This window comes from Notothenia coriiceps, unplaced genomic scaffold, assembly GCF_000735185.1.
Source record: "Notothenia coriiceps isolate Sejong01 unplaced genomic scaffold, NC01 NC01_scaffold00009193, whole genome shotgun sequence".
In the NCBI taxonomy this organism is placed as follows: domain Eukaryota; kingdom Metazoa; phylum Chordata; class Actinopteri; order Perciformes; family Nototheniidae; genus Notothenia; species Notothenia coriiceps.
The window spans coordinates 193,883-205,116 of record NW_011341894.1 but is presented as its reverse complement, the minus strand read 5'-3'; the positions used below and the strand labels follow the sequence as shown (position 1 = coordinate 205,116).

Here is an 11,234-nt window from a genome sequence, read left to right as displayed (position 1 = left end):
AGGATTCATTAGTATAGAGTAGGTCAGGGCAATCTGTGGCGTGCAAAAGACAAGGAAGGAAGCACATAGACACACACACACACACACACACACACATGCTGTCTCTTACATCTGCATAGCAGAAATACATAACCCTGCTGAAAGGCAGAAGTTTGAAGAAGAAGTTAGGAAGAGACTCCTCTTCTCTCAGGACCTCAAAACATATAGATGAGGTGAAATCCATCTCCGTTTTACACTGATGTTTGGATACTGTAGCGGAAGAGATGATGAGGTGAATACAGGATGCTTTCTCTTTGGGCTCAGAGGCTGCCAGTTGCTACCTTATCCAGGCTGTTGCCAGGGGATACAGTCGCCACGGAGGGGGGTTGAAAGCGGCAGGGGTGGAGAGGTGTGACGGCAGCGACGAGAGGAGAGATAAGACCTGTCTTTCTGTCGCTGATGCTTTCAAAGACATGACTTGAGAACAGACCTCAGACCAGTATAGGTTTTGGGGAAGTAGAGCCTGTATTGATGCTAAAGATAGTAATATATGTTGCTGATGTTGGGATACATATTCAGTACATTGGCCACATGCAAAAACTAGCAAATTAGAAAATGACAATAGCATCGTAGATTTAGCGAAAGCGAATCTGGCATTATGGGAAAAAAGTGACTGCAGAAAAGTACATGTTATTCTGTGCTATACAGCTTTTAACAAATTATAACACTTGTATTGACTAATTTAAAGGAACAGTTTGACAGTTAAGGAATAGTTTGACATTTTGAAATACCATTTCCAGTCAACAGAGGCTCCAGACCGTTTCTAATCCAAACCAGGAAAAGGCTGGTACATAACCCCCCATTAAAAGGCAACATTCGTGTTTTATACAAATACACCTATATTTTCTTACCTGTTGGATTGCCTTGCTAGTCATTTCCTTCTGCTTCTGCTTAGGTAATATATCCGGCTATTGGCTTTAGCTAAACAATAATCGTACAACGCTGAAAGGGAGGAAGTGAAAAAGAGAAAAATAAATGCATATTCTATTTTTTCTTATTTACATTTCCCTGATTCCTGATAATAATCAAGGGAAACATTTGATATACTTTTTTCTTTAAATTAATTGCAGGTCATTGATTCAAACTTGTCTCCAACGAATGAAAGGCCCACGGTACACTCCCATAGGTGATTATAATTATCCTGGCAAATTGAAGTGATTTTAAGGACTGTTCAGAGTGACTGATTGAGTTATTCTGTTAGTTGCCCATGTTAGGGCTGGAAAAAATCACATGTTTTTGAGACACATTAGGCACTTTCACACCGCAGTACTTTTCCCACAAAGTTTCATCAGAACTTAGTCCATGAGAACTCTTTAGTTCATGAACAGATCGCGTTCACACCGGAATAAATCCCTGAGGGAGGATTAGGCAAATAAAGCCGCTGACGTCACTCCTTCTTCTTCTGCTTTGGGTTTACTGGCAGGCCGCAAACAACTTCACGGCGTATACTGCCACCCGAAGTCCCCGGTCGGAAGTCCCCGGAGTTGGGGACTGGCTTCAGTAGGAGCTGCTGGGACTCCCAGCGGCTTCTACTGAAGCCTTCCGAGTAAATCACCAGAACGCCGGCACCTCCTCATCTCCACCGCTCCCATGTTTTATTTTGTGTTGCCATAAGTTAGTCTCTCTGTGTTTCTGCGCTGGACTAATGCTAATGCTAATAATGCTAATAAAATGGCGGCTTCACAAACGTTTTTGGGAGTTTGACGGGGCGTGGCTTGCATTCCGCCCAGCCAATCAGACACAGGAACCCCTTTCTCCTACGAAAGTCCCTGCTCTCTAGCAGGGACTGAAAAGGGGGTAAAAAAGGTTCTGATTAACTAATTTTAGTTCCGGCTCTTTTTGGTGTGAACGCGACACATGTTTTCTTTTGTGTTGCCATAAGTTAGTCTCTCTGCGTTTCTGCGCTGGGCCAATGCTAATAATGCTAAATGGCGACATTTTGGAACTATATTGGAACTAAAGTGGGAAAAGTACTACGGTGTGAACGCGCCTATTGCTACTAAAAAAGCGACATAAAATAACCTTGTTGGCAAAACATGGTTAGCGATGAGAAGTTCTGAGCTCAAAGTGATACAGACTGCACAGCTGTGTCCTGGTCTTCGTGTTGGCAGCAAAGGTCACAAAGAGAAAATAAAGTGACCTTACAAAATATTTGATGCTTTTTTTAAGGCAGACAAGGAAGAAAGATTAGACCTTCAGTCATTTTCTCGCAAAAGGTCTGAATAATAGATTGGCAGTACAGAACAGCTACATAAAGATCAATTTTTTATTATTTTCTAACAAAAATGAAGACATACAAATTGTATTCAAATTTTACACTTCTTATGGCATTTGTTTTATTAAATGTATAAGCACTTGAACACCAAAGTGTGGCCATGTCAAACTGTCAAACAAACGAACAGTTTTGTACAGTTTTATGTAAAAGAAAAGTAAGCAGCAACACAAAGTCTTTGAGAAATAGACTGTATTGCATCACACAATCTTGTAAAGGAAGAAAAAAACTATAATTTACGTCTATTTGTCAATCTGTAGAGCTGCTGAGTGTAGCATAGGACAGTACATAGCTGATACACAGCATGACCTTTGCTACTCAAATAGTTATAAACAGAATGACATTAGACAAAGCTGCATGTGCTCTGTCTCTGGTGTATGTTGTATTTTCTGTCATGCTGTAATGTTTGGTTGCAGTTGTGAGGAATAGCGGACTTTATGGACCCCTTGTGTCCACACCATTATCGAGCCACCAGGGCTCCCAGAGGGAAACATGGGAACATGCTGTACTGCTCACACCAACTGTGCACTGTATTGCTCTACTGTTAATAAGTGACTTTGAGGGGTCTATCCTGTCACTTTTATAGATGTGCAGACCACAACCCTGAATACCAAGTAACCTGTGACTGTGTCTAAGAAAAATAATAACCAGAAACTTAACATATTAGGGCATGTTTGTGCCCTTTGTGCGACTCTTTGTGTGAATTCCCATTTCACCGTTATGTACAGACCTGTCTCTCTAAACAGATCTTGGCTGTTTTGGGCTGATTCAATTACACAAAACACATTCTTTGTCTTCAGGCCACATCATTCCTGAGATCTGGGTGGTTACAAATAATTTGAAGCTAGGATCTCAAGATTTCGGCTCTGTAAAATAGGTGAATCCTTAGGTTTATAAGTTATACAGTATTGGTCGTGTTTTATGTATTCTGAATGCTAATAAAGCAATACAAAATTAACTGACATTTATACAATCATGAGTAATAGCGGGAGACATTTGTCACGATGACAGATTAAAGTAATGAATTATATCAGCAGGTGCTAATTAGGCTTAAGAACTTTTGGGATTTGTCTCCAAAACCTTTTTTTGTTTTTGTTGTCTTTTGCACAGTAAAAGGGAAACAGTCCTATGTCCCACATCTTGGTCTGCCCCTGAGAGATGAAGCACGTTAATAGCCAATATTCCTTACCACTGCACTCCTGTATCTTTTATTTATATATATATATTTGTTTATATATCTGTATCTATACTTGTTGTCATATATGCCACTGTGTGCAAACGCCTGTTGTAGTATGAACAGACTGGGTGTCCAGTGTCTATCAGCCATGTTGGAGTATATCCAGATCTAAAAACAGGCCTTTCTGTCGGCTAAGGCAATAGATCTGATGTTCATGCATGCTATGGACATAGTCAAGTCATACAAAATATGTCTTATAAATAACGTTTAGTTTTTTTAAAGTGAAGAAATGATGGGAACCCTACCTGATTCAACATTGACCCTACAGTATTATTTTGAGTTAACTTATGCAACACAAATGTTACTTTCAAACAAAGTGTTTTTCATTTTCGACCAGTTTTGAATCTGCCATCATCACTGGCTTTATCTGACGGATTTTTTTCTTCACAAAGACAAGACCAACGTTGTTTACAAACAAATATTCTATCTTGTGAAAGTGACAATGTTTGACTCTTAGAAATGGTTGAATAACATGTCAGTAGTTACTCCTGGTGAGCAACAAGAGAAAACAATAAGCAGTGATTCATGCTGTGTCATCAAAGCCCCACAGTAACAGTGTGTGACTGTCATTACACTCGACACACTCGCTGCTCTGAGGCTGGACTCTCAGACTGAGCTGAGGGTGTCTCTGACTTCAGCTCCACGGCGACCAATCAGCCTCTCTGCTCGGGTTTCTATGGTAACACTGCTAGCAAAATTAAACTAGCATTCCTAGCATAATTTCCCCTCTCTCTCTCTCTCTCTCTCTCTCTCTGTATGTGTGTTTGTTTGGCTGACATCTAAATAAAGAAAAAAGAGAAAGAAAGAGTTGATGTGCATGCGTCAATTTCGTTACCGAAATCTGGAAAGCTCTCAGGTCCTGTGTGTGTGTGTGTGTGTGTGTGTGTGTGTGTGTGTGTGTGTGTGTGTGTGTGTGTGTGTGTGTGTGTGTGTGTGTGTGTGTGTGTCAGACAGTGGGAGACATGGTGGTTACATATGGACCATAGGGTTTTGCCTGTGGCTCCATGTGATATTTATAAGATGTGTTTGGTACCAGAATATTTTGGGATACTCCCCTGAGACCCCTGAGATAATATGGCTGACTTGTTCCATGATCCATATATTCCCTTTGTTATTCTTCCACCCTTCTCTACACTCAAACAGATACATACATACATACACGTAGCCTGTCTCAAGTCATATGATAGAATTCATCACATTTTAACAGAGGAAAGATGGAGCTTTTTTTTCATAAATATTTGTCTTTTAGCTCCTAATGTGTGTTAATAATAATAATGTGTTAATGTGTCTCTTGTGGCGTAGAAAAGGTGTACATAACAAAATTAATTTACGCGTTTTGTTATAATTTGTATAGCCGCCTTTTTCCATTATCTGTCTCTGTATGTGTCACACTCGCTTTTTTTTCTCCTTCAATGAGTTTTTAGAGTTTTCATTCACTTGCACTTCAATAAATCACGAGTCATTGTAAGAGTTAACAGCTGAGTCATGTTTTGCCTCTGTGGACTTCCTGGCCCCAGTGACCTATAATCCGGTCCGTGTGTGTGGGTGCTGGTGTGTGTGAGTGTGTCGTAACATCTTTGCAGTCTTGTCTATGTTTGCCTTTTTGATAATAATGTTTATAATATAGGCCACTAAACTGACAACAAGCTTTAAGGCCTTGCAAGGCTTTTCAACGCCATGGAGCAATACAAAATTGCTTTTCTAATTAACTTTATTTAAGCTTGGGTTGATTCATTAACATTTTAGTTACTTTTAAAATGCAGACGTGCGTTTGGGTGCTGTGCCTTTAGTAGACTGTTCGTATAGATCATTGATGATATAAATAAATGATAAATGATGATAAACTTTCTTCTGTTTTTACAGGACATGAGGAAACATGTGATGATGACCCTCGTGGACACAGAGCAGTCATATGTGGAGTCACTCCGAAGTCTCATTCAGGTAACACTCATTCAAAAAACTCATTCAAAAACCACACACATGGCTAGCTCATACACAGCTCGGTTCTTACATCTCTGAGCTAACAATATGTTCACCGAGTGATTTGCCACCACACACTCACAGACAGAAACACACAGGTGGTTTAACAGATTACTGTGGATGTGAAGCACAAATGTAGGTAACACATAAGGTGTTATGTAATCCACTTATTGTCATTTATCCTGTCAGGCTAAACACTGTCTCACTGTCAACAGCATTATCTGCCCACACACACCTATACCCTACACCTATCTCTTTCATTAGCCAACTAACCTTTACCCCAAATATTAGCTGCACCCTATCTCTCTGTCAGAAAAACACTCTTCACCTTCTTCTAACTTACCTGTTGTATAGCCTGTCTCTATTTAAAGTGTTGGCTCGCATACATCTGTGTGAAATCTGTGTGAGTGTGCATGCATATTCCACATGCTCACTGACTTCTCTCCACATGCATGTGTTTCTATGTGTGGCCACAAAGTGAATAATCCTGGGCTGTTCCCATGGTGACACAGTGAAAGCAAGTGTTACCACGGTGACTGCAGTGAGAGTGGAGATCCCTGAAGGAAAGTGTCGGATGCGGTTCAGCTGAGACGGCTCTATAGCGCTAATGTCCAAAGTTTAAATCTGCCTCTTTCTGTTCCTTTTTTGGGAACTTTGGGAGGTTCCTGTCACCACCTGCTGTGAAATTGTATTAGCTCAATAAATGGTAAACATAGAGAGTTTAAATGGCCATACTCTAACTCTAAATCAACTCAGTAGGCCTTTATTTCTATAGCCGGATCACAGAGGTTTAACATTGTAAGGCGAGGACCTCTAGTGGGCATAATAATTATTACGCATAAAGTGGGAATATAAAGACAAAAGATTTTCACCTAGAAGACCCTGTTGCCGTCAAAAGTAACCACATGCTTATTTTACCCCATACAACCCTAACGATACCTTAAACCTCATCCTGTAATCTAAGAAAGACGTTTTGTTTCAATATTAACCATGTATATAAAACTGCCATTGTGTCGGCTGAATCACTGCTGCTCTGAAAAAGCTTTAAGTTCTCTTTATCCCAACTTTCTTCTCTATATATTTTTTAAAACTGCAGATTGGATTAGTCATCATACAGTATGTGTCATAAATTAGTCGATGAGCCACTCACGATTTAATATCTTCCGGAGCCTCTGGGTCGCATCTGTCTGAGTCTGTTTTACACAGTAAATTGAATCTCTAAATTTCTCTCAGCTTTATTGGATTTCAGTGTTTTGAGTATGTGTCATAGTCAGACTTGTTAAGATGCTAATAAATCTGCAAAAGCTGATTTATTTTGTGTATTGAGGCACCTTGAGACCTAAGAAAGAAAAGGAAATAAAGTTAAGAGGAGAAGAAAAGAAGGATAAGATTATGTAAATAATAAGCAGACAAACTTCGGATGTACCTACTTTAATAAAGCTTAATCTGTTTTTTTTGGCATTCACATCAACACAGCCTGTGCTGCATTCACGTCATTTCGTTCTGACTGTGATTTTGAGCAGCAATGTTTTCGGTCACAAAAAAACTGTCCTACATAACTTACCAGGTTAAATAAAGGTTAAATAAAAAATGTTTAGCTCAGGGTTGTAATGTTTGATCAACAGAACAACAGAAGTTTCACCAATGAAATTACCCAAACAGTCCTGACTGCTGGAAGAAATTTTAAGCCAACAAAAAATATTCAAAATGGTCTGTAACGAACTGTTTTGTGTTCTCCCCTCAGGGCTACATGCGTCCTCTCAAACAGCCAGACAGCGGCTCCATAGTGGACCCTCTGCTGGTGGACGAGATGTTTTACCAAATCCCGGAGATCTTGGAGCACCACGAGTACTTCCTGGAGCAAGTTTCTGGCTGCGTCAGCCAATGGCACGATAGACAGACTGTCGGACATCTCCTCATCAAATCAGTGAGTAGAGATAACAAAAGGTGTCCTAAGCAGCAATTTTTAATGATAAGAAGTGCAAAGCATTACCTCTGATAGTACCAGAAACACTTTACTGCTCTTAATAGCATCTGTCATAAAACAGTGAGGCCAGGGGGGAAATAATGCAAATATATGAATCAACCATAAGTAATGATAGCACCTTGAAGTCCAACTGATTCCCCTCTAAAGTTTCAATGCACCGTGACGGGGAGAATTGTATGGTTCTTTTGTTACTTAGTTTTTATTATCATTGTAAGATAAGATAGGGATAGAATTTCCTTTAAAGTCTGCTAGCAAACTGTCATTCGACTCTAGAAAACGATTCAAATTCTGTCTTCCCTTTTTTTAAGTTAAAACTGGTAAAAAAGATAAGAGTTTTACTTTGAATTAAGTTCCAATGTTATCCTAAAACAAGGGTGTTTTTCCAAATATTGGTGCAGCAGTAAAGCTACTTGTCCTGACATGACATACCCTTAAAGGGTTTGTACAGACTCGAAAGGTTAAATTAATTAACGTTCTTTTAAAAACACAAGTGACAGCGGAGTGGGCTGAAGGGAAGCTTTTTGTAATCGGAGACAGCCTATAGTTGGCAACACTGGTTAATATTTTGTTTTCCTGGTGACCTATTGGCATTTAAAGTTTCCCATGACCCGAGGGCGGCTCTTAACCTAGATTCTGAAAAGCAGTTCTCTAAAACATCAGTGTTAGGCTAAAGTTTTCAGTGTTTCAGAAGGGAAGAAGCCAACAGTTTACATGAAGTCAGAAATGCACAGTAGATCCCAGTTTCAATAGACCAGAATGCCGTGTGGCTCAAGCTTTTGTTTTTTATTAAGTGGGAAAAACCCTCACTCTCTTGCTATGTTAATGCTTTTGTTATCCCTCTCAGCTTGAATAAAACCTTTTCACAGACTCTCACTGGAGACACAAACTGTCACAAAAGAACAATGTCGTAAATGCGGGAAACGGCCCAACTGAATTACAAGCAGTAGAAGAAGAAGGTTGAGGACAATTGGCCTAACCATAAAACAAAAAATCCCCAAATTTTACAAGACTTTACAAGAATAAATTCACAGATTCATTGCATACAATTTTTGTGTGTTATACGTTGCTGTGGTTTTCCTTTTAAAGAGAACGTTTGAATATACCAATATCAAGACATAATGGAATATTGTCATGCAGGAAAGGAAGAATAGAGGGTCTTTTTCTCTTTGGGTGAAGCCATTGCAGATCTTCCACACTGCTCAGACTGAGCTACCCTCCCCCACTGCTTCACTCAATCCTCCCCCGCATTCTGTTTCCGCTGCAGCTCTTAGAGCGCCTGCAGCTGATATATTTTTCAGGCCTCGTTGGCGCAGTAGGCAGCGCGTCAGTCTCATAATCTGAAGGTCGTGAGTTCGAGCCTCACACGGGGCAGAGTTTTTATGTTCTCGTGTCAAAGAATGGCACAATATATGATATATTATCATATATCAAATATCATGTTTGAAGTGGCAGATTATTTAGCATCTGTGAATCATTGCTGGATCGTCTGCGGACAATGTTAGCTTTCACAGAACAGAAATATATATACATTTGTGAAGAATATCAATCAAATAGATTTCACAGCCCTGAATCAATGGTTCTGTGTGTTTTAGACACAGCTTAATCATAATTTTGTCGTCTGTTATGACAAAGATACTTGCAATAGTTTCCCTCCCATGAGGTTATTCCACAAAAGGGTAGAAAGCTGTTTACTCTCTGACGTTCAATACACTTTGTGCTTTTTAACTCTGTCACCATCTATTTGTACAAAAAGCAGGTCATGGTGAATCACCTGCATGTGTTTATGCTGGATTTGAGGGACTCAAAGTACCTCTTTTTTAAAAAAAAATACTTACACCAAGGTTTCTTTGTTAATCTTTCCATTTACAGCTCTCTTCAGCTTTTGTTATGATTTAATTACAAAGTGAGAAATTAAAAATGTCCTAAATGTTAGCTGTTAAGGGTATATAATAGGCTTAAAATGAATTAAAGTAGCACTGAAACAATTATTTGTCTCCTATCTGTAGGAGGTGTTAGGAGTCTTAAAACGTAAAAGGAAAAACACTTGACATCTTACTATATTGAAAAGTAACAGGAAATATAAATATACATAAAAAGGCATACTTTTTTTATTTGAATATATTTATACTTAATTCAATAACTCTCTAGCTTTACAAACTCAATGGACTGCCATCAAATTGATTTTAAACAAGTGTACATAAAACTGTACTAATAGTAACTTAAATCTACTTTCCTCTTCTTCTCCAGTTCTCCAAAGAGACTCTAGCTAATATGTATTCAGCGTACATCGACAACTTTCTCAATGCCAAAGATGCTGTGAGGATTGCCAAGGAGGCCAAACCAGCGTTTCACAAGTTTCTGGAGGTGAGTGTTGGACTGAGTCACAGGATGTCCGTTTAGTCTGGGCAGCTGCTCCTATGTGTTGGAACACTAGAAACAAGTGTGTCTGCTGGAAAGAGCCTTTTAACCAGCTTTAAGATCCTGGAACTGATGCCACTGTTTGTCAATTGTAGGTCTGTGAATAATGTGTGTTTCTTTGTGTGTGTGCTTCCTGTTTGTTCATGTTGGTATTCATTTTTTTTCTAAATCAGATAACATAAAATGTAATTTGAGGAACAGTTTAGGAGATCAGGAGGACCTTAGATGTTTTCATGATACCATATATTACTAAAATGTATATTCTCTTTAAGTAAATATAGTGTTTTCTTTCTGGCTATGATACATTAGTTGAAGACAACATTTTGTCCATTAAACAATTACAAACCATCTTTTTAAAACTATTTAACCAGATAATTTGACTTAAAAAACCCAGCAAAATATATAGTTAAATAAAGTAGAACATTATTGTACACTTTGATTCTGTGATTTGCCTTTTAGAAATAAATGTATGGGGAAAACCGCATGTTTGTTGCACAGACAAGAGCTCAAATGCTAAAATGTTATCAGAAAAAGCTGTCATGTCCTTTTCCAGCTCTCAATCGGACAGGATTATTTTCAGTGGAACCATTCCACCATCTTGTGGTGGAGATGTGACATGCAACACTGAGCAGCTTTTAAAGACAGTTATTTTGTTACTAAGACTTATTTCAGTCTTTCATATGTTCTTATATCCATACTCTCCCTTAAAGGGGACCTATCATGCATAATGCACCTTTGTACGTCTTTTATACATGAATATGTGTCCCCGGTGTGTCAGGGAACTCACCAAGAGTCAGAAAACACAACCCTCTCTCTTTTCCTCCACACCCAAATCTCTTAAAAAGGGGCTGCAACGGATCTGATACAGACTGATCCAGATTTGAACACTTTTATGTCGTCACAGAAGTTGTGCTACGGCTATTGGGCCAACTCCACCAATCAGGAGGAGACAGCCACGGACATTGCCGTTCGAAAGAGCTGGAGACGCTGTAGTACATATTTCAGGCCATCAGATGGTGCTGTTCTCACTGAATCCGAGCATGAAAGGCGAAATGAGGAAAGGATAAAATGCATGATCTGTTTGGTATTTTGAAAAATAAAAAGTATAAATATGCCTTATATAGGTATGGTCCTACACTATATTATTCAAATATAGCATGATAGGTCCACTTTAACTTCTAATATGTGCAATGCCTTGTTTTACATGCTGCTGGAATGAAACATTTCCCCAATTTGGGATCAATAAAGTATATTATCTTATATGTTCACTCACACGCTCATAAGTCGCAGCTCCTCGTGCA

The 11,234-nt window shown here is 39.0% G+C and overlaps 1 protein-coding gene and 1 non-coding gene across 2 annotated transcripts in view; both read left to right on the top strand.

The window, feature by feature from the left end:
• LOC104945136 (uncharacterized) overlaps window positions 1-11,234 on the top strand; it is a 47,251-nt gene that overhangs the window by 34,530 nt on the left and 1,487 nt on the right. The window contains exons 2-4 of the mRNA XM_010770765.1: window positions 5,412-5,489; window positions 7,273-7,455; window positions 9,763-9,879. Of these exons, the coding sequence (XP_010769067.1) occupies window positions 5,412-5,489; window positions 7,273-7,455; window positions 9,763-9,879 (378 nt within the window). The remainder of the gene's footprint in view (window positions 1-5,411; window positions 5,490-7,272; window positions 7,456-9,762; window positions 9,880-11,234) is intronic.
• Window positions 8,814-8,886, top strand: trnam-cau (transfer RNA methionine (anticodon CAU)). The gene has a single exon. It is a non-coding gene; the product is annotated as a tRNA-Met (tRNA).